The following is a 27,616-nucleotide window of genomic DNA, read 5'->3' on the forward strand; positions in this document are numbered from 1 at the left end:
AGTCTATTTAAAAAGTGTTTCTGAACTAAGGCTTTAGAGGGAAACCAGAAAGGGCATGACTTTAGCTCTGGCCAGAGTTGCAAAATGCAATTTCGTATTTTCTTGCGGAAACAAACGAAATACTTTTTACAAAGAAATGGATTTTGATGTTATCGCTTCTCCGTCACAAGCTTTATTTTGAAAACGCGCCCACCGGAAGAGAAAGCTGTTCTGCTGCTAGTTTCACGCTAAGCTTCTGAACAGCGGTGACAACTCCGATCTGTTCCCATACTTTACCTGACAGGAACTCACGTCATCCTGGAGCTCATTTCAGACAACAGCTGCAGAAGCATCGCCTGGATGTTAACAGCAGGGTAACCCCTCAGTTTGTTCATTTAACCACATTGTCTCATTTAATAATTTAACTTGTATTTGTAAAACGCTACGTTACAGAGAGCTAAGCCTGTCTGAAGAAAAGTTAGGACGTTAAAAGTTGACCTGAGACGACATCTTGGGACACTTTCACTGCGCTGGTCTTGTCATTTAATTCTGACAGTTTTGTTTCCTCATGTATTATAATTCGTAGTCGCTGACTGAACTTCTGGCGCTGTCAGTCCTGTTTGTGCACCTTTTTTCAGCCTTGGCTCGACGGGAAATTCCTTCCGCATTTGCTTCCCAGCAATCCACCCTATCTGTGTGTGTGTGTGTGGGCGTGTCACCGTGCAGACTGCAGCCGTGTGCTCAATAGAAATAGAAATGGTGACAGTAAGTGCGTGACGGTCCTCCCTGTGTCCTCTCCTTGCAGGCATGGCGGTGTTTGAGAACTGCTCCGTCCTGCTGGAGCTGAAGAATGTGCCTTTCAAGCAGAAGAAGAGGTTGAAGTCGGCAATAACAGACCATGGAGGAAACATTTGCTTTACGGTCCATCAACAGGTCAGATGATACTCCATTGTAGGTGGTGTCTCAGAAACAGGCTGGACTGGTGTCACCCTTTTCTTTTATTAAGAATGTAGTATCTGTATGCAAATATGATTCATGTACTACTTTTATGAGTATGTTTTATGCTTGTTTTATCGAGTCTTTATTAACTTTTAATTTCATCTGTTGGTTTGGTCTTTTAACATGTAAAAACAAGAATAACATTTTGGGAATAGTCAGGGTGTGCAGGAAAATTGCGGGCACAGCCCTAAATGACCTCTCCGAGCTGCACAAAGAAAGGTCAGTGACTAAAGCTAGACTGATCCTGGCATACCCAGATCACCCCTTGCACAGTGAGTTCCGGTTGCTTCCTTCCCGACGCAGATACGTGCACCAGAGATGTAACACCAACAGATGGAGAGATTCATTTGTCCCTGCAGTGATCAGGCTTTTAAATGACATATGTTGAATGTTTTGTTTTTGTTTTCTTTCTCTTTTTGGATGTGGTTGCTGTTTGCTACTTGCTGCAAAACAAATTGCCCCTAGGGGATAATAAAGACTCTTGAACCTTGAACCTAGGTGCAGTTTGGGTGGTACAACCAATCATCAATCATTCTGAGGTGTTGATCACAACTTGCTCTCTAATTGCTTCCTACATTTCCCACAGTGCTCTCTGATAGTGACCAGCGATGTCTCCAACCTGAGCGCCAACAGGCTGCGTAGCATCCAAAAATACCAAACGCCCGTGGTGGGAGTGGATTATGTGATCGGCTGTGTGGAGAGGGGAGCTCTTCTGCCTGTGGATAGATACAGGCTGGATGTGCCCTCTCCCTCCGCTTCTTCACTTCCTCCTCCTGTCTTCTGGTGGATGCAGCAGAGTGGAAGTCCACCCTCACATCAAGGTATTACCCTTTAATTAGACGTATGTGGATGTGACTCATGACGTTTTAACTTCATGATTACCTTCATAAACTCACCTTCGTCAGAGGTAAAAACAGAACATGTACGTGTAGTCCGCTGCATGTAGTTCAACACTGCAGAATGGGGAAAGGATTGAATTGAATTTTGTTATATGAAGTTGGGAATGAGGTTAGGATGGGAATGAAAATTCTATGACAGGTCATAACTTCTTTAAACATAGGCGAACATTTTCACACGTCATCATAGTTTGAATTGGTACATGAGATTGTTATAATGCCCATTACAAATACACAGCAGAAGCATCAGTTGAACATTACAATTACTGGTGACAAAAATGTCTTCTTAACAAGTCACATTGATGTAAATAATTTTTTTTTTTTATTTTTGCCTCTGCTCGTGGCAGAATGAGTTTGACATTGAATTTGATGTGACCCACTTCTGCAATATGTAAAGCATTTTGTTGAAAAAAAAAAAAGACTACAATTATTAAACGAATGTGGAGAAGTATCAGCTTTGACGTTCTGACGAGTATGTGTTGTGTTGCAGAGATATCTGCTGAAGTTATAATGCTAACCAGTTAGCCTTGCCATGCCCCCGTCGAGCCCCCAGGGAGAGCACCAGGCTTTGAAGCCAATCTGACATAGTGGCAAAAGTGTAAATACAATGTTATGTGATGCACTGGAGTATAAAGGACCTTTACCCCAGAGGCTTACATTGGGAAATAAGTGGCTGTAAAATGGTGCCGCAACCCTGTTTCACTATCATAATTTAATCTATTCAGTCAGATAACATTCGGAATGTCTAGAAGAGCTGTACAATTAAATCGTTTTATTGTTTCTGCTAAAGTTAGAAGGTGGAAGGCTCTAGTGCTCATGCTGAATGGGCCCCACAACATGGAAGACTCTCATAGAAATAAATGGGGCTCCACCTCCGACACTATCCAGATTTTCCCTCTTGGGTACATGGTCCCAGTCCAAAGCTCCTGGCTAGCGGTGTAAACACCAACACTTCCTTGGTGCCACTGGCTCCAAGTCTAACAAGGAATGGCAGATCTGGTTAGCAGCAGTTAGAGGTTACTCTGGTGGTCTGCTGCCCCGTGTTTCTATTATGTATGAATTCTAATGGTGCATATTGCACCTTTTACTGACAGAAAAAATGCTTACGGATTTTCGGTAATAAAGTGTTTCGCATTTCTTGTTTGTCTGATGTACATGGAAGAAGAGTACGCTTGTTAGCAATTGGCAGCAATAGTTGCTATAGTTAAACAGGCATGGACCAGGGCTATGCAGATCTGAATTAGATGCAGTTAATCAGCACGAGAGTTGAAGATTCGTACTTTTGAGTAAGTTACTGCTTTAGTGATCCCCGTTTGACAATTCTGAATTGTGACTGCAGCAGTAAACTGAAGGATCGTGATGGTGAAGGCCCCTGCACGCCTCACGCTGATAATTATACAGGCACTTTGTTTGTGTTAATGTATCAAACTATGACATTAAATCATGGATTGTAGGTTTGTACATTGTTAGGGAAACATTCACTTTGGACTCCTCCCAGTTCCAGCACAGTGACTCATGATTCCTCTCAGTCATTGCCTTTATTTGCACAGACACAGGTCATGTTTTCTTACCTCGTAATCACTCAGTCAGTTCAACAGTGCTGTCCTCCCTTTTCTGTTTCTACATTGACGAATGGACACTCTGGTGAAATCACAGTTTAGACTCACTCAGCTGGTTTAACTATGTAGTCTTGCGGTCTGAGAAAGGCTGTGTTTGCTCATCAGGTGTGTGCATTACTGGACTTTGTTATCCATTCTCATGTGTATATTTTGGATTCCATCTGTCACCTTGCCTCTGTGTACCCAGGTTTAAATGCATACCAGTTCTAATGCCTCTATTGCAGAACATGTGACATGAAGGTGTGTCATTCATGTGTATGTATTATGTCTTGCGCACTGTAGAGTCCAAAGTACCAACAAGCAAAGCGGCTGCTGAGCCGTCCAAAACCCCCATCAATCCTGAGAGTCAGAGTGCAGAGAGTCCACAGAGCAGCAAACATGTCCAGGGGAAGTTCAGGTATGAACGCTGACCATCCTCATGTTAGCCTGGACACTCACAGTAGGGTTACATTAACACTGAGGGGTTCATGATGAGAGATAATGATGAGAACACCTATGGCGTCATAAACAGGGTGTTACTGTTTTCCTAGTTACAATAAACAGGTGAGGCCGTCATCAAACAGATTGGCAGCATTTTCCTGTTGGTCATACTGATAAAAACATTATTTTATTATTATTATTTTCTCTTTCAGTTATGCTTACTGATTGCTAAGCACCAGTTAACCATGCATAATGAATCACCGCTACCACAGCACTATTTAACACATAACATTTGCCTGCTTTTGTATCTGACTGTATGTCTGGCTCGCACATTTTGTGTTTTGAATTATGACAAGTGTGCAGTGTTTTGTGTTCAGTTGTGTCTTTCCCAACACCTGCATTAAACCACCAGCAGATGGCACTGTTACCCTTTATAGATAGGCTCATTCCAATATCCAGAGCAACTTGATTTTATGGAGCCTTTCACTGAGTAACAGATAACATGTTATAGCCTACATAACTAGTTAAATGTCTCATTTAAACTACCTGCCGAAAAATGTCTCCCAGTCCATCTATCAAAAAGTGAGAAAGTTGTAGTCACCCATTCACTGTGTTTGTCCTGCACTCACAGTGCCTCAGTAATACAAAACCCACTCCATTAGTGCTTCAGTCCTTCAGGTAAAGATTTGCCGCTCTCATACATTAATAGGAAGTGCATGCACTGCATCCTTAGTGTCCAGCCCTCCATAACAAAAATGTTATTGCAGAATTTCCAAATGTTCTTCCCCCACATCATTCAAAGATGCTCTCCCCACACACCTCAGTAGAATAACCTCTCCTCACACACCTCTGTCACATGGTGGAAGCAACTAGAAACTAAGGCAGCATTTTGCTCATTAACGTTTCTGCGGAAAAATGATTCCAAAATAGATTCTATAAAATGTCACGGATATTTGTATTTTGTTAATTGTTACATTTCACAGGATTTATACTGAAACGGATTCTGACCTTCCACCGTATCCGGATCATTTTCAAGTGGCCAAGTTTTCAATCTTTGAAAAGGTAAAGCTGCAATTTATTGGTAGCCTGCTACGACTGCTATCACAGTCGCACAGAAGTGACTATTACCAATAATGATGATACACATTTCTCCCAAGATAAAGAGCAACACGTGGTGTGTGCTGGAGCTGCAGAGTCTCAGAGGGGAGAATGGATTGCAGTACCGTGTGGTCAGGTACTGGAAGGAAGATATATTATCCAAGGTATGAAGGTTCATGTGTATTACTGCTTTTACTGCATTTGAACTCACAGCGGACTTTACCTGCTTCTTTGCAATTTGGCAGTTTGATCACTTTTGCAAGCTTGATATTGACAACAAACAAAAAGTCATTTCAGTCACTGCTGTTAATAATGTTGTACACTGTATGCGTATATCGGTCATATCACTGTTCTCACTTCCTGCCTGTTCCTCCTCGGTGTTTGTGCTGTTTACTTGCTTTTGATGTAATAATTGACTGTTCCCTTTTCTTCTAGGTGTTTATTGATAGACCAGTAATTTCACTTCTGCTTCTGCCTTTCTGTTATTATTCTTATGTTGCTTTAAAAACTCACAGATTAAAAAGGCTCGTTGCCCAACCTTTAACAAATCTGCTCTTCTGATCAGTTTCTAATATTTATTTGCTTATGTCTTTTAACAGGCTGTCTGTTATACTACTCTGTAGAAATAAACTGAAGTTAAAATGTGTTTGAAGTCATGTTAATCCAGTGTGAAGTTAGAGAGTCCTCTTTATCAGTTATGAAAAGCTTTTGAGACAACACTTAGACAAAAATAAAAGAGTAAACTGTTCAGTGAAACCAGAACCCCCCCACGTTCTCATCTGAGAGGTCAGAATTTTGAGCTCCGTCAGAGTAACAGCTAATCAAATTTGGGACTCAAGTCAGACGTGAGAAAAAGAACAAGTCATTAAAACATATCACTGTGGTCGCTCAAACAGAAGGCGGCGGTGAGGGACAAGCTGGTGTATCTGTCCACATCAGAGGAAGCTGTGGAGGTCTACAAGGATCTCAGAGACACCCTGCAGGCTTCTGGTCTTCAGCTGAGGAGCAGCCTCCCTCCTCAGGCCAGGCACCTGGGCTCTGCCCCCCTCCAGCAGGTCCGACACACTCACTGCACATTACACTCGACACATTTTACCAGCAGTACCAGCAGCAGTAAAGCAGGAGAAATTTTGACAAGGGTGCTGTACTTTCAGAACACAGAGCCTTCATTTGTTGCCAGTCATTGTGGACTTGCACAGTTTTATTGTCAAATTAAATGTTGAACGCCTGAACATGCAGAACCAGCATGTGCTAAACTTGATTTCTAGCAAACCTCTAGTTTTTTAAAATTACGTTGTTTTTGTTTTTTTGCCCAGTCAATTAATTTAGCAGCTTGTTCCCTGAATATGACACGATACCAGAATACATTTAAGGTTAATAATGACCCATTATACAGGTCTGCCCAAAGTGAGCCACACAGGGGCAGCCATAAGATTAATTTTGGGTTTGGGGTTAGGGTTAGGGTTAGGGTAACCTCAGATCCTAGTATCATCTTTGTATCATAACAGTCTAATCAAATAGGTGTTTGCTTTGGCCTGTGACCCACCATGGAGTTTCAGTTTGTCCCTCCAAAGGGAAACTTTCTGCTGGACGTTTGTGTAGCTCAAACTGAAGAGCTGATCCTTTTGTTTACATGTGACTTGTTTGACTGACAGCTGCTGCTGGAGAAGAAGCTGAACACAGGAAGCGTATCACAGGAAGTGGGCACATTTGTGGAGCTGCTGTGGACTGAGGCCCTCGGCTGCCTGAGCAACATCCTCGGGGTTTCAGTCGACAAGCTCAGCCTAAATGATGTAAGGATTTCTTTGTTTGTTGACAAACTTCTGAAAACATGAGCTGTCTCATCGATGTGTTATGTTGTTTCACCGTCCTGGAGAGACATTTAAATCAGGAATTGCACTTTCTCTCCATGCTGTGTGTGTGTGTGTTTGTGTGTGTGTGTTTAGGTGAGCAGGGTGGAGGGCTTGCTGCTTCAGGCTCAGAGGAAGCTGAAGGAGGCGAATCATACTGAGGTGGTGTGTCTCCTGGATGAGGTTCACACCCTGCTGCCACTCAAAATACGCTCACCTCCAAATGCCAAGTCCATTTCCCAGTTACTGGACCTCTGTCAGGTAACACTGTACATACACACATGCACAACCCCATGGATATAATCACACACTAAAAGACACGCTACAGACATAAAGAACTGAACCTGTGTTGACAAGTTCTTTATGCGCTCATAAGCAGGTCCTGTCCTAAATGTATGCCACTCACTAAATATATGCATATTTTGGGTAGCATGTTGCACAGTGCAATCCCCAAAGGAAATCAAGAATCAATCACAGCTTTAAAAGATTAAACCAAAGCTGTGGATGGCAGTGAAACACGGCAAAATAACTTAGAATGAAATAACATCCTTGCACAAACATTCTGATGTCTGTCTGTGACATTTGATTGCATGTCGCACACATGATGAACTGTGTATACTTTCCATTCAGTATATTTGTCTGTCAGATAAACAAAGATAAATATACTTGAGCAAACACTAAAGGGTGAAATTGGATCAGATTGAATTCTGATATTGTCACACTACCGCACTGTTACATACTGTTTTCTTTTTGGTGAAACAAGCAGTTCGTTCTTCAGCATTTGGAGCTTTTTTCTAAAAGAGAATCCATAGATAGATGTGCATGTGTCTTCACTGCATTTGTTATATGTTAGTTAACCTACTGTTATTAAAATAATATGAATCTTTTTGTGTTTTAAACAATTCTAGTGTTTAACACAGTGTGGCACTTGAGCTCTCGATTGTCTCGATTGTTTTAGCCCCTACATACACTCTGAAATACATTTCATTAAGTGATGTCCATATTCTCAAGTCAGCGCTGTCCCCTTTGCATATCGAGGCTAACGTGAACACGACTTTTTCTCTATGTCAAGTTAATCAGAGATGTTCTGAACGTGAGTGAGATGACGTTGAGGAGCCCCGTGCCTTCCTGTCTGGGGAAGTACCGCGCTCTGAGGTGCAGCATTGAGACTGTTCCCCACAGCAGCTCCGAGTTTCAGGCAGTGAGCGCTCTGCTGCAGGGCAGGTAGAGTACATCCTCTGCAATGCTTGTGTGTCTTATGATCTGGAGGGAAGAAGAACCCATAAACAGTGCTTCTAAACCCCAAAAGACACACATCTGTTCATAAAACCTGCTAAAGATATAAATGTGTTTTTTATTTATTTATTAACTGTCACAAATCTACCAGAAAGTAGATTCACACAGTCTAATTAAGAGGCTCATCGTTCCTGATTAAGAGAATCCCCCCTTTTGTTGCTTTTCCCTGATATATTAAAACATTTTATGTAATATAGCATCACTGTGCTACAGTGCTACAAAATGCTACAGACGTCATACAGAAATGACTGCTGGTTAATAATAGGGGTGGATATGTTTTTAACGGTGATTGTCAGTAATCGAGGAGACCATTCACTCATATATGGAACTGATATAGGGAATGTGAAGTACAATCTACTCAAGTACTGTACTGTATTGTACTTAATTACAGTTTTGAGGTGCCTTGCCTTTTTTACATTTTACTCCACACATTTATTTTCTAACTTATGTAACTACTTGCATTGCAGATTCAGATTGTTAATATAAAATAACACTCAACTAATACATTGTTTTATGATTATTAGTAAGGAGTGGTGTCTGACTATAGACAATAACGCATTTTTAAATTGATTTAATTTATTGGTGGTCAGATCAAAATAAAACAACAAAAAAACAAAAAACAACAACACATATTCCAATTATAATAATCTTCCCGGCGACTATTCAATAAATTCCTAAAAAGAATGAATCAGCATTGAAGTCCATTCAGCTTGATGAACTCTGACAAAGTATTTGGTGTGTGTTTTAAACCTCACCTCTCATGTGTCCATGCTTTGCAGCAAGGTGCAGATCAAACAGGTTCTGCGTGTCAGCAGAGGCGTGGAGCTACAGACATTTAAGAGTGATCTGGGGAACATTAAGCCCCTCCTCCATTCCTCCAGCCCCAGCAACTTTGTAGGACTCCTGTCTCGGTGAGATCACGTCTGTCTGCAGTTAGGCAATGCACCACCAGAGGAACATGATATATATTGGTTTGTAGCAGTTTTCCTGGTTAAGGCCAAGTCACATTTCGAGCCGTACCCCTCTATTAATACATCCTCTGCTTTTTGGATCAGAGGTTGTATAAATGTACTGTTTGTAGTGACAACTGTATACAACAGCTCACTCCTCAACATACACACAATTTAAACAAGTTAATCAATAATCTGCATAGTCATCCTTTTCTTTGTTCTGTTCTGTAAAATATGATCTTGCAGACAGCCAGGTGCAGCATAGTGCAGGTCTATATCTTCAACATTTAAAAATAATCTGTTTTAGACTTTTGTTTTGTAACTCAGTATTTTCATTTTCTCTTCAGCGGTCTGCTGTTGCCTCGTGTTGGAGTGGAGCATCATGGGATAGACAGAACAGACATTGGTAATCTGGGTAGTGGAATCTACTTTGGTGATGCTGTTGGGTATGTAGAGCATCTAGGTTTGACTAGCTTTATTCTATGAAAATTTGATGATGATGCTACACCAGTGAGCCAGTCGACAACTCTTTCATCCAGATGTCATCTTTAGTAAGCCTGACTTCTGACTCCATGTTTTCCATCAACAGCACCAGTTTGAAATACTCTAAGCCCAGTGTGACAGACGGTTCTCGGCTGCTATTGGTGTGTGATGTGGCGTTGGGACATTGCCGGGACGTCTACAAGAGAGATCCAACACTGACCCAGGCTCCTGAGGGACACCACAGCGTGCACGGGGTCCACCGCACCCCAAACACTCCCTCTGAGTTTGAGGTAGGTGTGTTTGTGTGTGACACACATAGACAGACAGACAAAGTAAAAATGCACATACCTCAAAAGTCTCTATTGTGATTTTCTTACGCAGATGAAAACCAATTTGATTGGTTAACATGATCACAACGAGCATGTGGGTACAGATAAAATAAAATGTATCCTTGTTCTAAAAGCATATTTTACCTGCTGAAAAAAATGAACAGGGGTGAGTTTATGAGTTGACTTATTAGTTGCCATATCTATATTTGCAAAAGACTTTGAAAAAAACACACACAGTCACACTTTTAATATGGAAGTATTCTGTCAAACATATGATTATATTTTAACATCACTCAGCCCTATTATGTCTACATATTTGTGTCCATGTCCACACTAATATGTATATTGTATGTTATATGTATTTTATGCCAGGATGATGAGTACGTGGTGTACAGTCCTGATCAGGTGAAACTCAAGTATGTAGTTCAGTTCAGCATGGAGGGAGACCAGCTGAAGGAGTTCAGTCCTGACGTCGTCACCTCAGCGGAGCCATGTCTGCCCTCTTCTGACCAAGGTGAGTACTTTAAAAACATACTTCAAAGTATCATGGTGGGAGCTGTGGCATTCCCTCTGCTCAAAAGGTAGAAAAACAGACATCTACCAGAATGCACTGCAGTCTAAGAAACCCTCCTGCTGATGGATGACTTACTGCAAGTTGGGTAGTGCTTGGTTTTGGCTTGGAGTCCGTTTTGAAACAGGAAACAGTAAAGCGGTCAGCTAGTACCAAATAATATCACATGCTAAACAGCTAAACAGTTACTCAAATGTGTTTCATATTGATCTGAGCTTTTTCAGTCTTACAATAAGGAACTATATGACAATGACTTCTGGTTTACGACCTTCCTATATTGCAGCTAAATCGTATGTTAAAATATAAGAAGATTTCTGAAAACATTTTAAGTGAATAATAGACGGAGCAGTAACATAATTTTGGTTTATGATTTATCAGCACTGCGTAGTTCAGACAGTTTGATTAAAATGTAGTGAGACTATATAGAGAGTATCTTTACATTTTACACATGTTGTAAATTATGTAACCCCGAGAAGCTTTATTTATTCCAGATAGAATCTACTTTATACTGTATGGAGCCTGAAAGATAAAGAATAAATATAATTATACTGAATACACAATGCATAAATTGTAAATATGAAGTGCGTTGAGACACAAATTAGCAATCTTATAAAAAGTACTGTCAGCTTACGCAGTGTTTTGAGTCTTGTAGTGACTTTCTGCATTATTTTAAAAGAGTATGTTATGTTTTAACATTGAGAATTACTTTAGTAACACACACTCTTTGGCTTTATTGTGTGTGTGTTGTGTTTGGTGTGTGTGTGTAGAGCTCAGTTCAGAGGAGAAAGGGGTTGAAAGCATTAACAACCCTCTGGATGGAGTGACGGCTGGACTGTTGGACAGCTCTGGTCAGCAGATCCCTCTGCAGGCCGTCCATGTGAAGTGCAAACTGATGGACCTGCTTTCTCAGGTGATACAAAATAAAACGGCTCATTCAAGTCTTTACGTTTTTGCTGTGATTACATCCTGGTGATCTAATGGTTGATTTAATTTGATATCGTCCTCCTAAAGTTCATCAGACAAGTTGATGTAGATATTTCACAGCCTGCTGAGTTTACTGGTTCATATCTCACTGACAGTACATGTCCGTCTTCTGTCCATAAAGTCTCTCCTCTCTGTTGTCCTCTTTCAGGTCGTCATTTTCCAAAAATACACCAACATGAGCTCTGTGCCCATTGAAGCCAAGTATGTCTTCCCACTGGATGATTCTGCAGCAGTATGTGGATTTGAAGCTTTCATCAATGGGAAACATGTGGTGGGACAGGTAACCTAACACAACTTTTTACTAAAAAAAACTTTTTTCCTCCAGTTACCGTATTTCGTTACTATGTTGTGTTATATTTTTTAGGATGTTGTTTGTTTATTAGTCTTCGTTATTCTCAGCAGTTTGCTGCTACACTATATAAAATGTCATTTCCTGTAAATGAAACTAAAGAAAACAGAAAAGTTCAATTTGATATTCTAACAGAAGACTCAAAAAACATTTTTAGACAATTTTTAGATAGTCATTGTATAATGCCAGACAGCAAATTTCACAGGATACAACGAATTAATATTATGGATTATTTGCATAACCTGTCTAACCTGTTTTTTGTGTCTGTTTGGATCTCAGGTGAAGGAGAAAGAGACTGCTCGCAAAGAGTACAAGCAGGCTATTGAGAAAGGCCACGGAGCCTATCTCATGGACCAGGACGCTCCTGTACGTCCACGATCAGCACTCAACCAAACACACATCATCATGCTGATTCAAACTCTCAAGTCTATATCATAACCCATTTCCAATGACATTAAATCATTAAAAGTCTATATATATATATATATATATATATATAATCCTATATATAATGACTGTCCAATTCAGTCAGTTGGTAGGTGAGAGGCAGATTGTTTTAGGACTTTGAGGTATATGGTGATATTTGTTGTCTCATGGCTTAACGATGGCTTAACAGTAGAAATCGTGTGCTCCATTCACCTACTAACCTAAAATGATCTATATAGACACCTGGTGCCCATCTGCAATCAGTGACACCAACCAAACTCCCCCCAGTGGTCAAAACAAACGCACACACACAAATGGCTCCTACGCTATATAAAAGATATATAAAAGTATAGAGTTGCCAAGTGGGAACGGTGGGTTCCGGAAGTGTTTTTCTCCTTTCTGTGTGGGGCACATTTAATCTACTCATTCATTTTGATGATTGTATAGAATGAAATCTTCACATTTAAGAACAGAGTTGTGTATAGTTACTTTGGAAAGTAGTTAATTAGGTTACAATGTTACCATCCATTAGTGTTTTACAAGATTGTTTTGAGGAACGCGTTAGAGTACTCATGCGTTACCAAGATTAAAAGCCGTTTGCAGCGCCTCGCACATGCTGCAACTTAACTGACACACACACAGCCTCCTTTAAATGCATCGAGAAGTCGTGTTTTTTTGCGGTTGACAGAGGCTTTTCACCAACGCAGAGTGTGAATTTTACTGTTATGTTGTTCTTGTCCTTTTCGCTGGCAAATTGAAAATAATGTGCGTACTTCCACGAGGCAAAAGCTGTCCTCTCTGCCATCTTGCCGGGGGTTCGAAAACACTCACTCACTCACTCACTCACACACACACACACACACACACACAGGTAACGTAGGTCAGCAGCAGGGCACAGACGCATCACAGCGCTGCACCTCCGCTGACACATCCGCAGGTGGCACAGTACTGTCTGACAAAAAGCAGGCTGCAGTCGGGATTTTCCTTTCTTTATCCGGAGAAATTCTTAAAATAACTGATTACTTTTTTAAAAAATAACGAAGTTACTGATTGCTTGACGTACGAAACTAACGCGTTACGTTACACGTTACACGAAAAAAGTAATTAGAGTACTCTAACGCGTTACTTTGTAACGCGTTACCCACAACACTGTTTAAGAAGCAGAGACCAACACATGTTTGACAACTTTGTTTAAAAAAATGACTCAAAGGATTAATCATTTATCAAAACAGTTGGCAACAGTGTTCTTTCGATTGATTCATCTATTAATTGATCGTTGCAGCGCTTATTCTGTATTTTGTCTTTCCTTTTTTACTTTCAGCAATATCCCCAATGTTGCTTAACACGGAATGGGACTGTATGATGTAACAATTGCATAAGTTTGGCTGTAGACACGAATTTGACAAGAACTAAAATTCACTGATGGTTGCTGCGATAGTTAATAAAACGCAGCACATTACTTGCTGACTTCAACCAAAGTTGACACCACAATCGAATATGAACTGATTCAAGATGCAGGTTATGCAACATTGATCAGTTTTCCTAACGACATAATCTTTAGCCTACTATCCAATCTGTAGAAGAGTTCATACTGGGAGAATGTGACATTGTCCATGGGAAGATGAATGGGAATTTTACACTGGAGTCAGGGGTACCAAAAATAGCCCCCCACTACGCAACTCTATTTGTAGACTTGTTTTGATGTTATTTTTGTGCTCACTGCAGGATGTGTTCACCATCAGTGTGGGCAATCTGCCTCCCGGTGCGACTGTCCTCATTAAAGTTACCTTTGTGTCTGAGCTGATCGTCAGGGACGGGAGTATTCTCTTCTCCCTGCCCGGGAGTGTGGCTCCATGGCAGGAGAGTGCAGCACTCAACCAGACCACACAGGTAAGGAGAGCCTGGACAGAAGGTGTGACAAAACCTAAATGCAATCCCACCTCAGAGTATTGTTTCCTATTCTGCAGGCTGTCAATAGTGTGATAACTGGCAAAACGTCCCTACAGTAGAGAAAGAGGAAAAAGTAAATCAAAGGGCAAGTCTACTGTTCTACAGTTTAGACAGTGCTTTTATTTGCATCATCGGGATTTGTTTAATTTCTCCATCTGAAATTTCTTTCGGTGTTTCACATGCAGTTTTTAGTTATAGATTATTATGAGATAGCAACACATATGAATGGCGGGACTTTCCTGCAGTGTTTGGTCTTTAGTTTGAATTTCTTGTACTTTCACTCATATTTTTGCATGGAGGATTCATCACGGGAGAAATCCAAGTGTCCCTGTTCATCTGTTTCTATGTCTGTTTATTTATTTATGTTTCCGCATCAGGCTTGTGTGGCTAGTGGTGAATTGTCCCTACCTGCAGAGGGTAGAGGGAATACAAGGATATTGGATCTGATAGTATGTGAGGGACTCTGCATCGAAAGTCCACTGATGATCGATTTTTTTTCGTATACCTTTTGTGTATTATCCATCACTCAACAGGTCACTGTGGAGAAAGTGTGTGTGACCGATGAGGCAGCCAGCAAGAGGTGAGCTGTGATATGTGTTCTTACTGTTTCCTGAAATCTGACTTCAGTGCTGAATGTTCAATAGTGTACTGTGGTAGATGATCCACAAATAATTAATCACAATTTGTTAACCGGCTACTTTTACTAAAGTAAAACATTTGTATAGAAAAGCATGTTTTCTCTCTCGTGTCTGCCTTTGTAGTCTTCCTTATGTTGCTTATTATGCACACTCAGATGCGTGCGGTTAGAGGGTTTGTTCAGTGTTGTTTTTTATTTTCCTCAGAGAGTTCACCCTGGACATGTCAGTTGAGATGCCGTATGAGATCACCAGCCTGGAGTGCATCACTCACCAAATCAAGATTAAGGTAATCTGGATGTTAAAACAGTGTGCATTGAGAAGTCCATCAGCAGAGACTTTGTGATTAACAAAATTGGATGATTTCTGTCTGCTTCCTTTGACTGCACAATTAAATTATACATTTTTGTTATGACATCTGGGATTTAGATCGGTCATTATGTCTGATGATATTTAGGAAGAGCTGAGTTTTGAAAGCTATGTTTGTTAGTTTAATCTGTTTAAAAAAAGCATAAATATGAGTGAACATTTCCCCTTTTTTTACTCTCGTCTGTGTGTGATCCCACAGAGAACCGACTGTAAGGCAGTGGTGAGTGTGCTGCCAGGAGAGGTTATGGGTCCGGATGGTTTCCAGCTGTCAGTCACTCTATCTGAGGTCCACCTGCCCAGGATGTGGGTGGAGAAACACCCGAGCAACGACAGCCAGGTCTGTCTGTCGCATGATTATGATTCTTTATGAATAAAATTGATTTGATCTAAATTTGAACCATCTCTCTCTCTCTCTCTCTCTCTCTCTTTCTATTTCTCTCTCTCTCCTCTAGGCCTGCATGTTAGTTTTCTATCCAGACTTTGACGTCAACTCTAGTTCAGCATCTGATGAGGTCGTCCTGTTGCTTGACACATCTGAGTCTATGAAGGGAGAGTCTCTCCGCATGGCGCAGAGAATCGCCCTGCAGGTCCTCAAAACCCTCGACAAGAAGCTCAGAGTCAATGTCATTTTGTTTGGCACAGGTCAGTTTTTACAGCTATGACTAAAGAAGGCACAGGCGTAGTGAAACTGTCTCACCATTAACAAGGAAGATACAGTCAAAGTGACAGATGGGGAAAGGATTTAATTTGACTGCATGAATAATAAAGACAAAAAATCATAAAAAAAAACTGAAGGAGATCCTTCATGCATTATGGAGTGAGCTGCATGACACAGTCCATGAGTAAAGGAATTAAACCAGCCCTTCTTTGGTGATCTCCTGTACAAGAACGTTATCTGAGGTTAGCTGAGTATTTCATAAAACCTGTGAAATTAAGATTATTCTCACCAATTTAAGTATCAGTAATCCTCTGATTTGGTAAAAATGATTCCTAAATGTACAGAGTAAGATCTGAAAATATTCCAGCGCTCAACATCGATTTTGCTGCTTCTGATGCCTGACTGTCTCTCGCTCTCCTCTGACGCTTCATGTCTCTGTCTGCCATTTCTTCTCATCCTTGGATTTAATGTTCTGTTCAGAGCTGCTGTAAATCTCCTCTGTACTTTATCCTCTTCTTCAGTTTGACATGTGTTGGTCTAAGAGGCTGAGTTTTTTATCCAGCTGTGTTCACCAGGAGACAGCTGAGCCTTGTTGCCCACAGAGACTCTTCCCTTGTGGTCCAAAGTGCTGGTCGAGCCAGAATTCCATTAGCTGATAGGTCAACGTAGCTCCACGACTAACCAAGCCAACTTCCTGATTGCCATTAGTCCTACAGCCAAAGAGAGCAACATTGAGCACCAGTTAGTGGTTATGCTGTCAACTGTAGTTTAGGAGATACCTTTTAATAGGTGGCCATATTTTACAAGTTACACTTTTAAACCTGAACACAGAGGTTAGTTGTCACTAACCTGACTATAACTGTGTTTTTGTCTGTCAGACCACTCAGACGCTTTCCTGACAGCTCAACCGCTTGTTGAAGGTCGGCAAGCAGCAGAAAGCTTCATCAGGGTGAGTTGTGACGAACACATTCTTTATATTGTAGTTTAACCTTGAAGACATTGTTGTAAGGAATATTCGTGCTGCAGAGCCTTGATGCAAGCATGCATGTGTTCAACTGTATAACCATTTTTATAAAATCTTTAACTATAAAATGTACCGTGTACTATATTCTGAAAATAATGTGATCTTATGAGAAAGAGAAATATCAACCATTAGTATGTCATATTATATATATGTTGTGATTGCATTTCATCACCATATAATAATTAATTGGAAATGTTGGCAAATTCAGATTACAACATACTGTATAATGCTATATTATATTGAAAACATATCTTCTATTAAAAATCATTTCATACCTGGTCTGTGTGGACAGTTCATCCCAGAGGCATAATAAAGACTTAGAGGAACAGCTGTTAGATAATCGTTTGGTCTCTAACAGTAACGTTAAGTTGATGTGTTAGCTTGTAGTCAATCGTTCTCCAGTCTTTTTTGTCTATCTTGTTAACCTAGCTGCTTGTTAACCTAGATAGTACATATCCTATATTTCTCTGTCTCTGTTTTATTCACCAGCCACCTCCAGCGCTGTTCTGTGACTCTGTGCCTTAAAAACCTGAGACTGAAATACAACTCAAGTTATTTATTGCATTTAATAAATGCAAACAGGCAGCGCTGTTAAAGAACTGCAGCTCAGAAAGATAACCCGGTTGCACTCAAAATGATTGTCACATTTTCCAGCAGACCAACAGGAAAAGCCTGTGGGTCTGAATTCTGATTTGGAAGTGTTCACTCCGTATTCCCAGTGCAGATAAATAGCCTGAATTAGCTACGTTTGTCATGTAATGCATTTATAGTAGTTTGTTACCAAGTAAAGCCAGATATAAATGAACAGTGTGGAGCTCCTATGGAATTAGCTGAAACAACTGTATCAGTGTCAGTATTGCCACTGGTGCGCAGCCTTGCAGAGGAAGATATTGTCTAGCTGCCTGTTGTAACTTGTAGTTCTAAGTCGGAGGCTGACATGAACCATTTCTCCCACTTGGCTGCTTGAAATCAATGTTATAAACTATATTTATTGAATGCAACATATGCCTGTGTGTTCTCAAAGCTCTGCTCCTCTTCCTCCTCCTATCAGCGCTTTACCCCAGTAGGGGGCAGCACTGAGCTGTGGAGGCCCCTGCGTGCTCTCAGCCTGCTGCCTCCATCCCATGGTGTCAGGAACCTGCTGCTGCTGTCGGACGGCCACATCCAGAACGCAGAGCTCACCTTGCAGCTGCTCAGAGACAACGTTCAGCACAGCCGCCTCTTCACCTGCGGCCTCAGGTCTGAATGGGTTGAAGGGTCATAGCTCAAGGGGTGTGTCAGTATATTGACTCATTTAGTCAAATAAAGGTACACTCAGGATTTTGTTTAAATGCCAGAGATCACAAAATGGTCATTTTAGCTTTGCTCTGTAGCTCAGCTTTAAATCAAAACTATAAAAACAAAAGTTTCAGTTGCACACCGTGGATCGTCAGTCATCTGAGATTTTGCCTTCATTGTTAAACAACTACTGTAGCTTTGCTGATGGAAATCTTTCTATAACTAAGTTACATTAAGTCATGGTCGTTCCTTACAGACTCATCTGATGTTTGCACTAAAAACTTGTATCAACAAGAAACCAAATAAAATGCACCTCACCTTGAGTAGAATTATGCATCTCTCTGGGTTTAATACTTTTCAGAGACATTTAAATGAAGAAATGTTTCCTGGAATATTTCCAATACTCGTTGAAATGATTCAGATGGGTTAAAACTCTCTGAGTTCTAATGACAAAAAGCATATGCAGCATGTGTCTACAGTACAGGAGTAGCTACCATGCTCTGCACAGTTAGCTTCTTTTTGATGTTAGCATTATTAAATGGTGTGTGTTTGTGTTTCTTTGACATTTCAGCCCAACAGCCAATCGGCACATGTTACGGGCCCTTGCCCAGACAGGTGGCGGAGCCTTTGAATTTTTCGACACTAAAACCAAACACAACTGGGCAGAGAAGGTGAGACTGACTAGTGCTAATTAATCACAGGTAAAGGCAACGGTATATTCAGATTAAATGTTTTTCATCAAGTGTTGTGTGAGGTGGCAGAAATGAGGCAAGGTGGGTCACCATGTTTGGTTTTCAGGTTTTTCAACTTTTTTTTCACGCACTCATTTGTCACTGATTATGCAGATAAAAAAAAAAAAGTCAAAATATAAGACTTAAATACTTTTCCTGCATTGTTGCAATACCTTCAAATTTAATTTAGTGCCAGTTCAGTGAGATCCGTACATGACAGACCCAATGCATGACCATGATTATGTTTCCATCTGCTTGTCTCCATTTATGTCTCCATATATGCTGCCACATTGCACACATTATAAAGTAGATCAGTCCAATCTTAATGCATTTCAAGTGTCATAAAATGTGACACAAATAACCTTTCACATAGAGTGAAATAACCCTGATTCCTCTGTTTGCCGTTTTTCTGTGTTGGCTGCAGGTAACACGTCAGGTGAAGCGCATGGCGTCTCCCGGCTGCAGCTCAGTGTCAGTAAAGTGGCAGCAGTTCAACCCGATGGCCCCCCCTCCTGTACAAGCCCCCAAGCAGCTCCACGCTCTGTTCAATGACTCTCACACATTGGTTTATGGTTTGGTGCTGCACTGCACTCAGGTACATAGTTCACATTGATGATCGCAAACTGAATTACAGATGAACTTGTGCTTGGAGATGGTTTAATGTTTGTGTGAGTGTGTGTGTTATTCTCATTCTGAGTAAGGGCTGCAACAAACCTTTTTTTTTTTATCATTGATCAATTCATCTGCCTTTTGATTTATTAGACTGTAAAATATGAGAAACTTTTGAAAAACTGGCATCACAGTTTCCCACAGCTCTAGGTGGCATCTTCAAATTGCTTGTTTCGTTTTAACAAAAATCTAACATAAAACAATATTAGATTTAAAATGATATAAAAAAAATAGATAAATAAATAAAGCAAGCATCAAATCCTGGTATTTAAAAAGCTTTGAACTTGTATGTATTTTTGAATTTTTTTTTATGTTTAATGATTGAAATGACTCTGTAGGCCACACTGCTCGGAAATCTGAATGGTCAGGAACTCAAAACCATGGTGTCGACCACTGAGCTGCAGAAGACCAAGGGCACAGTAAGAACACACACATTCATACCTAACAGTCTCAACAGAACTGTAATACTGACTTACACAACACACACATCTTACCTCCTTCACTCTGCGCAGTCGGATGCTTATGTCGTGTTTTAATGTGTGCTCAGTTTCTCCACAAGCTCACAGCAAGGGCCCTCATAAGGGATTTCGAAGACGGAAGCCTGGACCCCAATGAAGCTGAACATGAGGTGTGTTTGTGTGTGTCACTGCGTGAGGCCAGAGGAAAGCCACCTCGATTTACACATGTGGTCTGAGCTCTGTGTGTTTAACGTGGCGTTCTTCTTTTCCAGGGCAAGAAAGCAGAGCTGAAGAGCTTCATCATCAAGTTGAGCAAAGAGTTCTCCATCCTGTCACAGTTCACCAGCTTTGTGGCCATTGAGGAGAGGGTTTGTGCAATTTTCAGTCTTTTTCACATTTATACTGTCTGCTCAAGGTCCAACCCATACACGCTCTCACTTTACAGCCTGGATCGAAAGGTTTTTAAGAGTCATATTTCGTCTGCCAACTTTACACATCTAATTTGTTTCAGGATTCAGAGCAGGCAGAGGGCTTCACAGACATCCCCAAGTTGATCGCAGAGGAAGATGTGGACTTCCTCCCCTACATCAGCTGGATTTCTCCTAAGCATCGTGGAAAATATCTAGATCATACAGAACTTGGAGAGCCAAAACAGATATCATCATCATCCTCTTCATCCTCAGATTCTTCGTCAGAGAGCTCACAAACATATATGCCTATAGATAGTCTGATGTCTCTAGAAGATTGTACTGTGGAGTGTGATTATGGAGAAGATGATGAAGATGATGAAATGGATGACCTGGGCTTCGGTCTTTTTGATAACGACGATGCAGAAGAGGAATGCGTGATGGATTTACAGTTTTCACCCACGGTAAGCCCCTCACGCACAAACTGCAGCTGGGCATTTGTTATTTTTGGATTGCATTTTTAGATGCAACTGTTTCTAATGCAAGGACAGTGTAAAACTTTCAACACATCCAAAATGAACAGCACATCCATGAAGTCACACGATATCCATGATATTGTGTAAAGTAAGAACCTGGTATCACCATCCATCCTGAGTAATCAAGTCACAAGTGCACAGCTTTAAACCTGTCAGCTCACACCTAGCATTAGGTTAATTATCTGCATCTGCCACCTGGGATCACGTCTTACTGTCCCACTCTATCAAATATAACTCAAATACACTCAAATATAACCCATATGTCACCTGAATAGCTCCGTTTTTCACACAAAGAAAGAAATATCGTTTGCCAAACTGAGGAGGTGCAAATAGTTAAGATGTTGTTAAAGTCAGCTTTTCACCCAAAACATGATGTTTCTCCTATCCTAACTCAACAACTCACAAAGGAAGTGCTTTTTGTAAGAAAAATAATTTTGTGTCTTCTTCCCAACTCATCAAAACTGGCACTTTGGGATTGCAGGACGGGTCAGCAACCATCAGTTTTTGACGAGTTTGGAAACCCAGAGCGTCATTATGTGGCCAGTTGGGAATGAGACTCAAAAATCAGCTTTCTTATCTCAACAGCACCTTGAAAGGGAATCCGGGGACTTTCTTTAAAGTCAGAGAAGTAGCCTATATTGGTTACTGTTTACACTGTTTTGAGAATTTTATATGTTTATCTCCAACACGATGCCTTCTGTCATAGATTTAGTGTAACTGGTGCCACTTTTTGTAGAAAGAAACAAACCACTTAATGTTTTGATTTAATGCTGACTTTACAAAAAGACATCTATGATTAAGAATTTGCTGTAGCTGTTTTGTCAAGCTTGTTTAAGTTAGTTAAGTTATTGTTTCTCCTCACTCAACAACTTGGAGTCTGTCTGTTTCAACAGAGCCAACCATTGAGATAGACCGCTATATCACCAATGTGTTGACAGACATCTGCTGCTAACATTAGCAGAGTAGGAGAGCCCGCAAATGTGACAGACATTGAATCAGACTGAACGCGATCCATTCTGCATATTGTGGCTTCTTCTTCCTCTTCTTGTTTCACAGAGCATGTCAGTTGAGTAGGCGGTCCTTCCGTGCGGCCCAGGACAGACGTGTGTATACACTGCTAAAAGAATGTGTTCTCAAGTGGACCAGGCCACCTCTGAATGTGGTTTGAGTGATAAGATCTTAAAAGCCCCCAAATTTCACCTCTGATCCGCAAGCAGAGGTAGAAACAAAACCGCAACGGAGGCAAGACGACCTCTATGTGTAAGGTTAACAGACTGGACACACTGGATGCTTGTGTATCACGTGATGGCTGCTTTGCTGGTCTGCTGCTGCTGCTGCTGCTGCTGCTCGCTCGCACGTACGTGTCCACACAGGCAGCATTGTCAGTATGATGTCAGATGACTGTCTACCAGTCGTTTTCAGGTCTACAGATTTTTTTTGGCAAGAATCAGTGTGTGGCAGTAAAAATAACCGGGAGATACTCAGAATCTCTAGATGAAGCGATGCAGCAGCCTCTCTTGACACGCACGTGAGAAGCGCTGCATCAAGTGTGGCCGGTTAACACGGACGCCAAAGCGAAAAGCGAGAGGTAATGCAAAGCAGCAGTGCTGCACAGCATCCGGTGTGTCCAGCCTGTAAGCCGGCTGCACAGGACGGGAGTGTGACAATGTGATGGTGTTCACAGTCTGACAAATTAAAAACAGATCCTTCATCAACAAATAAAAGAGAAATGTCCCAAACTTAAACCCACAAAGTAACATGACAACACCAAACAACAGTAATGTGGTAGCAGGTAGAGTCTCTTGCAACTTACATGAGGACAAAAATTCTCCGTCTGTCCCACCACACTCCGTCACACTGCCACCCGAAAAAACAGCCAGGCGGAAGTCTTTTTTCGGCTTGCAGAGTTACTGCTACCTGCAACTTATGTAGAAAATATCACCAACTTTAATGAGCAAAAGTCACCACCGCTTTCAGCCCTTCGCGACCAAGTCTCCAATGAACTCCTCCCCGAAGTAACAGCAACAGTGATTTAGAGCAAAAAAGGTAACTTTGTCACTTTATACGATGCATGCCGGTCAGGATCTCAATCATAACACTTTATAACAGCAGCCATATGATTATAAACAGTCGGCAGTATACATTTTAAGTTTTCAAGTTTAAAAAAAACACCAATCTCAACCTTATGCTGTGTACCTTCAAGTCTCTTTTGGCTCCGCAACACAGGCTTCCTGTATAAAATGACAAACTGGAGCGGATTCATGCCGGCGCTGCTTGGTTCAGGCTGAACAAACAAAGGTGGTGTAAAAGCGAGCCTTCGTTGCGTCACACCTGTACGTAGACCTGCCCGCTTGCGATGAGATCACTCCGGCCTCATGTTGATACCAAGTGTGAACAGTCTCTCACTCAGTTCTTTCTGCATGCACTTTACAAAACAAAATAGATTTCACCGTGAGAGCAGATGCAGGCTACTGTTGGGAAACCTCCTGAGAACTTGTTAAACAGTGTCAGAAGTTTTCTTGAATTCATCGAAAAGCTTTTCATGTTTGAACTACAATGATCTAGCAATGTGTGACCACAAAAGACCTTCTGACTCCTTTTCTTGTTTTTTCTCCCTTTTGTAGAGTGCCTTGCCTCCTCCACCCGCTCCTGTGGAGATTTGTCGTGGACGGATTTCTAGGCTCCAGATGAGCTCCTCTTTTCCTCTTTCTGCTCCTCCTCCTCTAACGAGTAACTCTTTACAAGCCCAAGCCCAAGCCTCTCCAGTCCTTCCTCCTCCCCTTCCTTACGCATGTATGGGACTCTCAGCTCGTCGTCGTCCTGCTCCTACTCCTCCTCCTCACACTCCTTCCTCTGCATTCTCATTTGGTCCTCCTCCTCCCCCTCCTCCTCATCCTCACTCTCTTTCCCCTGCATTCTCAATTGGTCCTCCTCCTCCTCCTCCTCCTCCTCCTCGTCCTCACACTCTTTCCTCTGCATTCTCAATTGACCCTCTTCCTCTTCCTCCTCCTCCTCGTCCTCACACTCTTTCCTCTGCATTCTCATTTGGTCCTCCACCTCCTCCTCATCCTCCTGGTCCTCCTGCTTCCTTTCCTTCTCAGGGAGTCGGATTTGGTGCTACTCTTCCTCCTATTTTGGGATTTTCTGCACCTTCGGATCAGCTTTTATTTGGCAGTGCTCCAACTTCAGCTCCACTATTTGGCAGTCACTCAGAGGAGAAACGAAGCCGACGGGTGTCTTGGGAGCAACAGTTTGCAGTTGGTGGTCTATTTACCCGGAATTTTGGACGCAAGAATAAAGAATCGAGGCATACAGATACTTGGGGTTATCCAGAGTTAGCTGATGAGTCTCATGTCACAGAAAGAGGATCAGAACAGCCTTTCTCAGCCTCAGGCATAGTTGGGTCCACAGCTGTCTCTGATGGGCTCCCCAGACTTAAAGAGCGGTTTCTGGCACGTTGGTTAGGTCAGGAACGGATGGTTTGCTGGGGTGTCATTGGCTCTGACGTTGTAGAGGGATCTCCTGAGAGATTAGAAGCCCCTTCTCCCAAAACACACAACATGCTGGGTGATATTGATATTGATTCAATTTCTGGGACACTGGGTGGAAGTGAACCTGCCGCTGATGGAGGCGAACATATCTTCATGGGGAGGAAACTATTGAGACATAGCCTTTCAATGAAAAGGCGTCCTCTGTCTCTGTCTTCAATGTTACAACAACGCACTAAGTGAGTCCCAAAACAGTTACACATGTTTAATGTATTGAGTTACAAAGCCCAGATTATTGCTGTATTACTAATTCATGTGTATGCTATTAGTTATTTGTGTATTTGCATCTTTACATGTCGAAGAAAGAGGAATCAGCATAAGTCTGTTTTAAGTTTTTGTATTAACTGTGTGTGTGTGTGTGTGTGTGTGTGTTTTATGAACGATTTTGTCGATATTCACTGTGTGTTTCTGCTCTGATCGCATTTCAGGTCAGCGGATCCTGAAGTACTGAAGCTCAGATGGTCCAAGATCTTCCAGATGCAGCATTCAGTAAGATATGATTTCATTGGGTCTCCATGAATGTTGCCCCTGAACAAATGAAGCTAAATGTATATTGTGCATGCTGGTGTACAAGTTAGAATGCTTGCTATGAGAAAAGTTCAGTATCAATTTTGATCCTATGATTCTTTTTTTGTAACTTGAATTTGAATATTGGTTTTTCTCAAAGATCACTAGCTGTCAGGGAATCTGTATCGCACTTTGTTAAAACACTGATGCCATTTCTTAAAGACAGTTTCTTTGAGCAGAGCCACTTTGGTTTGCTGGTTTCAAAGTTTATTTTTGTCTACTTCCAGTTTATTTTGTGGATGCTTTTATCCGAAGAAACTTCCAGCACTGTTTCTTGTTTTTTGTTTTAAGGAAACTACATGCTGAGAGTTCTTGGGGAAGTTCTTACCACTTTGTATGGGAAATGATCAAGTGTCTGTGATTTGCAGGAGGGCTTCTGGGAGTTAACCACAGAGCTGGGAGAATGCATCAATGTCGATGTAGATCGCTTTGCCAACGTGTTCCTGAAAAGCAGGGGCATCCAATCTCTGGGTGAGAACTCTCAAGACCTGTTTTAGGCCGTCATAGTGGAGACAGCTTTGTCATTTCAGATCATGTTGAGCTATTTCTAACATCTCACTGGTACCTTTAGATGGACAGAAACATACACATCACCCCCTCAATAAATATTTGATAAACAGTATTTGAAATATGTGAATTAACAGAGATCATGTTAGTCTGAAAACAGTTACTGTTTGGGAGTTTCAAGTGCATCATATTGAACCTTCAGGTTTAAATGTTTTGTCTGTATTTATGAAGAGTTTCATGTTTTACATCATTAAAGCAGCAAGGAAGTTTTTTTTTTTTTTATTGATTCTGGCGGCCCCTGTGGACAAAGATGACAAGGGTGAAACAAAGTCAATTAAGTAAATTGTTACCTGTTAAAAACTCATTTTAATGCAAGATGCATTGAAAGATGACATGCTGCTCTACAGGTTGAATTAGCAAACTTCTTTACCTGTCGACTCTGTAAACATATAGTCATTCAAACCACAAGGCTGTGTTTTTTTAAGTAATTTAATAAAAAAAATACTGAAAAGTTTCATATTGAATGTAAAATCATAATTCAAAGAAAGAAGTTGTTACAGACAGCACAGATGAGTGGCAGCACTTCAACACTGCCACACAATAATGTGGGAAAACAGGTGAGCTACCATGCAGCGGCTCTGCATCATTGTCAGTATTGTCAGCCAGTAAGGAAGTGAAGGTCATCGTCATTTTTCCCAAATCACAAACACCATTTTCCAGCAGAATCTAGTCATGCAAATTGTTTTTATTTGATGTGTTCAAGTTTGGAGACCTCAGTGGGATCAAAACATGACGGTCATGTTGGCTGTCCAACACTTGGTCCAGACTGAAATCTAAACAGATGAACAGCTGGATATGGATTGCCCTTACATGTTGTTAAGACATTCATGGTCCCCAGAGGTTGATTCCCTACTGAATGTAGTGATTTTCTTCCATCATCATCACAGCATTAGTAGTTTACTTTTCAACCATTGGATGGATGGACACAGACAGATGTTGCCCTCAGGATTAATGGTGCAAACTTCGATCCGCTTCATGTTGTGCATGTGTGTGGTGTAGGTCTGAGGGCCCATGCAGACATCCTGAGGCTGGTGGCTACTCTTCTGGTGCTGCAGCTGATGAGAGTGGAGAAGATGGAGGAAGGCAAATTGCTCCGCACCCTCTTCTGCCTGGACGACTCCTCTCAGCCCAGGTCTGTCTAACACTGGACAAAACAATGTGAACATGGTGTGTTAACTTTAGGGGGTAGTTATGGAAACACGTCATTGAGCTAAAATTTGAGGACAAATGCTCAGCAATACTTACATGAAGTTCAATGAGATCTCACGTGTGGTGTTTAAAAAAAACCAAAATATGATGACTCAAGAAAAAAACATAAAGGCCTTGTATTGTCCCAACAGGAAATAACCTGCCCTGGAAGTACTAGCACTTTATTTATCCATGTCCTTAAAATGCCTTGTGTCTTTTATAAAACTTCTTAAAATCTGAAGTTTCATCTATGTAATTCTCTCTGCTCTGGATGATTGTGTAAACCTTGCTCTCTCGGTCCCCTCAGTGGCTGCCTCTTGTGCCAACGACTGACTCTTTGTTTCAGGCCTGAGCGGTGGGAGGAGGTGAAGAGAGCAGTGGACTGGGTCTGCTGGGCTGACCGGCAGTACCCATGTGTCTACAGCCGGCTGGAGTTCGGTCTGAGCTGGGAGTCCTCCACACGTCAGCTGCTGGGCTACGAAGGACTCCCTCCTTCCTCACCTCTGTGTGGTCTGAACCTGCGGAAGACCGCTGCCTCATTACTGGTCCACTGAGAAGACAAACAAAAAGCATAGCTGTTTGCCTTTTAGAGGCGATATGATGAAATCTTTAAACTAGAAATATTTCCAAACACATTTGCACTCCTTTCTTTGCCTTGTGTAAAGCACTTTGAACTGTCAGTGTGTTTACTTGCTCTTAAATAACTAAATTCAGTTCTCTACAGCTCTCTACAGTAAGCAGATTTCTTAAAGTTCCCATTAAAAACGTGTAGTGCACTGCTA

General features: G+C 41.4%; 1 protein-coding gene across 1 annotated transcript; it reads left to right on the top strand.

The window, feature by feature from the left end:
- The first annotated feature begins 211 nt into the window (after positions 1 to 211).
- Positions 212 to 27,616, top strand: parp4 (poly (ADP-ribose) polymerase family, member 4). Its single transcript, XM_030429177.1, has 35 exons — positions 212 to 353; positions 785 to 912; positions 1,565 to 1,799; positions 3,776 to 3,890; positions 4,897 to 4,975; positions 5,071 to 5,175; positions 5,908 to 6,066; positions 6,667 to 6,804; positions 6,958 to 7,122; positions 7,934 to 8,085; positions 8,937 to 9,068; positions 9,455 to 9,553; positions 9,697 to 9,880; positions 10,292 to 10,433; positions 11,258 to 11,400; positions 11,623 to 11,754; positions 12,103 to 12,189; positions 13,975 to 14,139; positions 14,733 to 14,779; positions 15,042 to 15,123; positions 15,403 to 15,540; positions 15,656 to 15,845; positions 16,740 to 16,810; positions 17,937 to 18,124; positions 18,735 to 18,834; positions 19,319 to 19,489; positions 19,902 to 19,982; positions 20,111 to 20,191; positions 20,294 to 20,389; positions 20,533 to 20,892; positions 23,589 to 24,691; positions 24,941 to 25,001; positions 25,448 to 25,550; positions 26,646 to 26,778; positions 27,181 to 27,616. Exons 2-35 carry the CDS (start codon positions 787 to 789, stop codon positions 27,386 to 27,388), a joined length of 5,571 nt encoding a protein of 1,856 aa, XP_030285037.1. The 5' UTR covers positions 212 to 353; positions 785 to 786; the 3' UTR covers positions 27,389 to 27,616.

Source organism: Sparus aurata, chromosome 9, assembly GCF_900880675.1.
Source record: "Sparus aurata chromosome 9, fSpaAur1.1, whole genome shotgun sequence".
Lineage (NCBI taxonomy): Eukaryota > Metazoa > Chordata > Actinopteri > Spariformes > Sparidae > Sparus > Sparus aurata.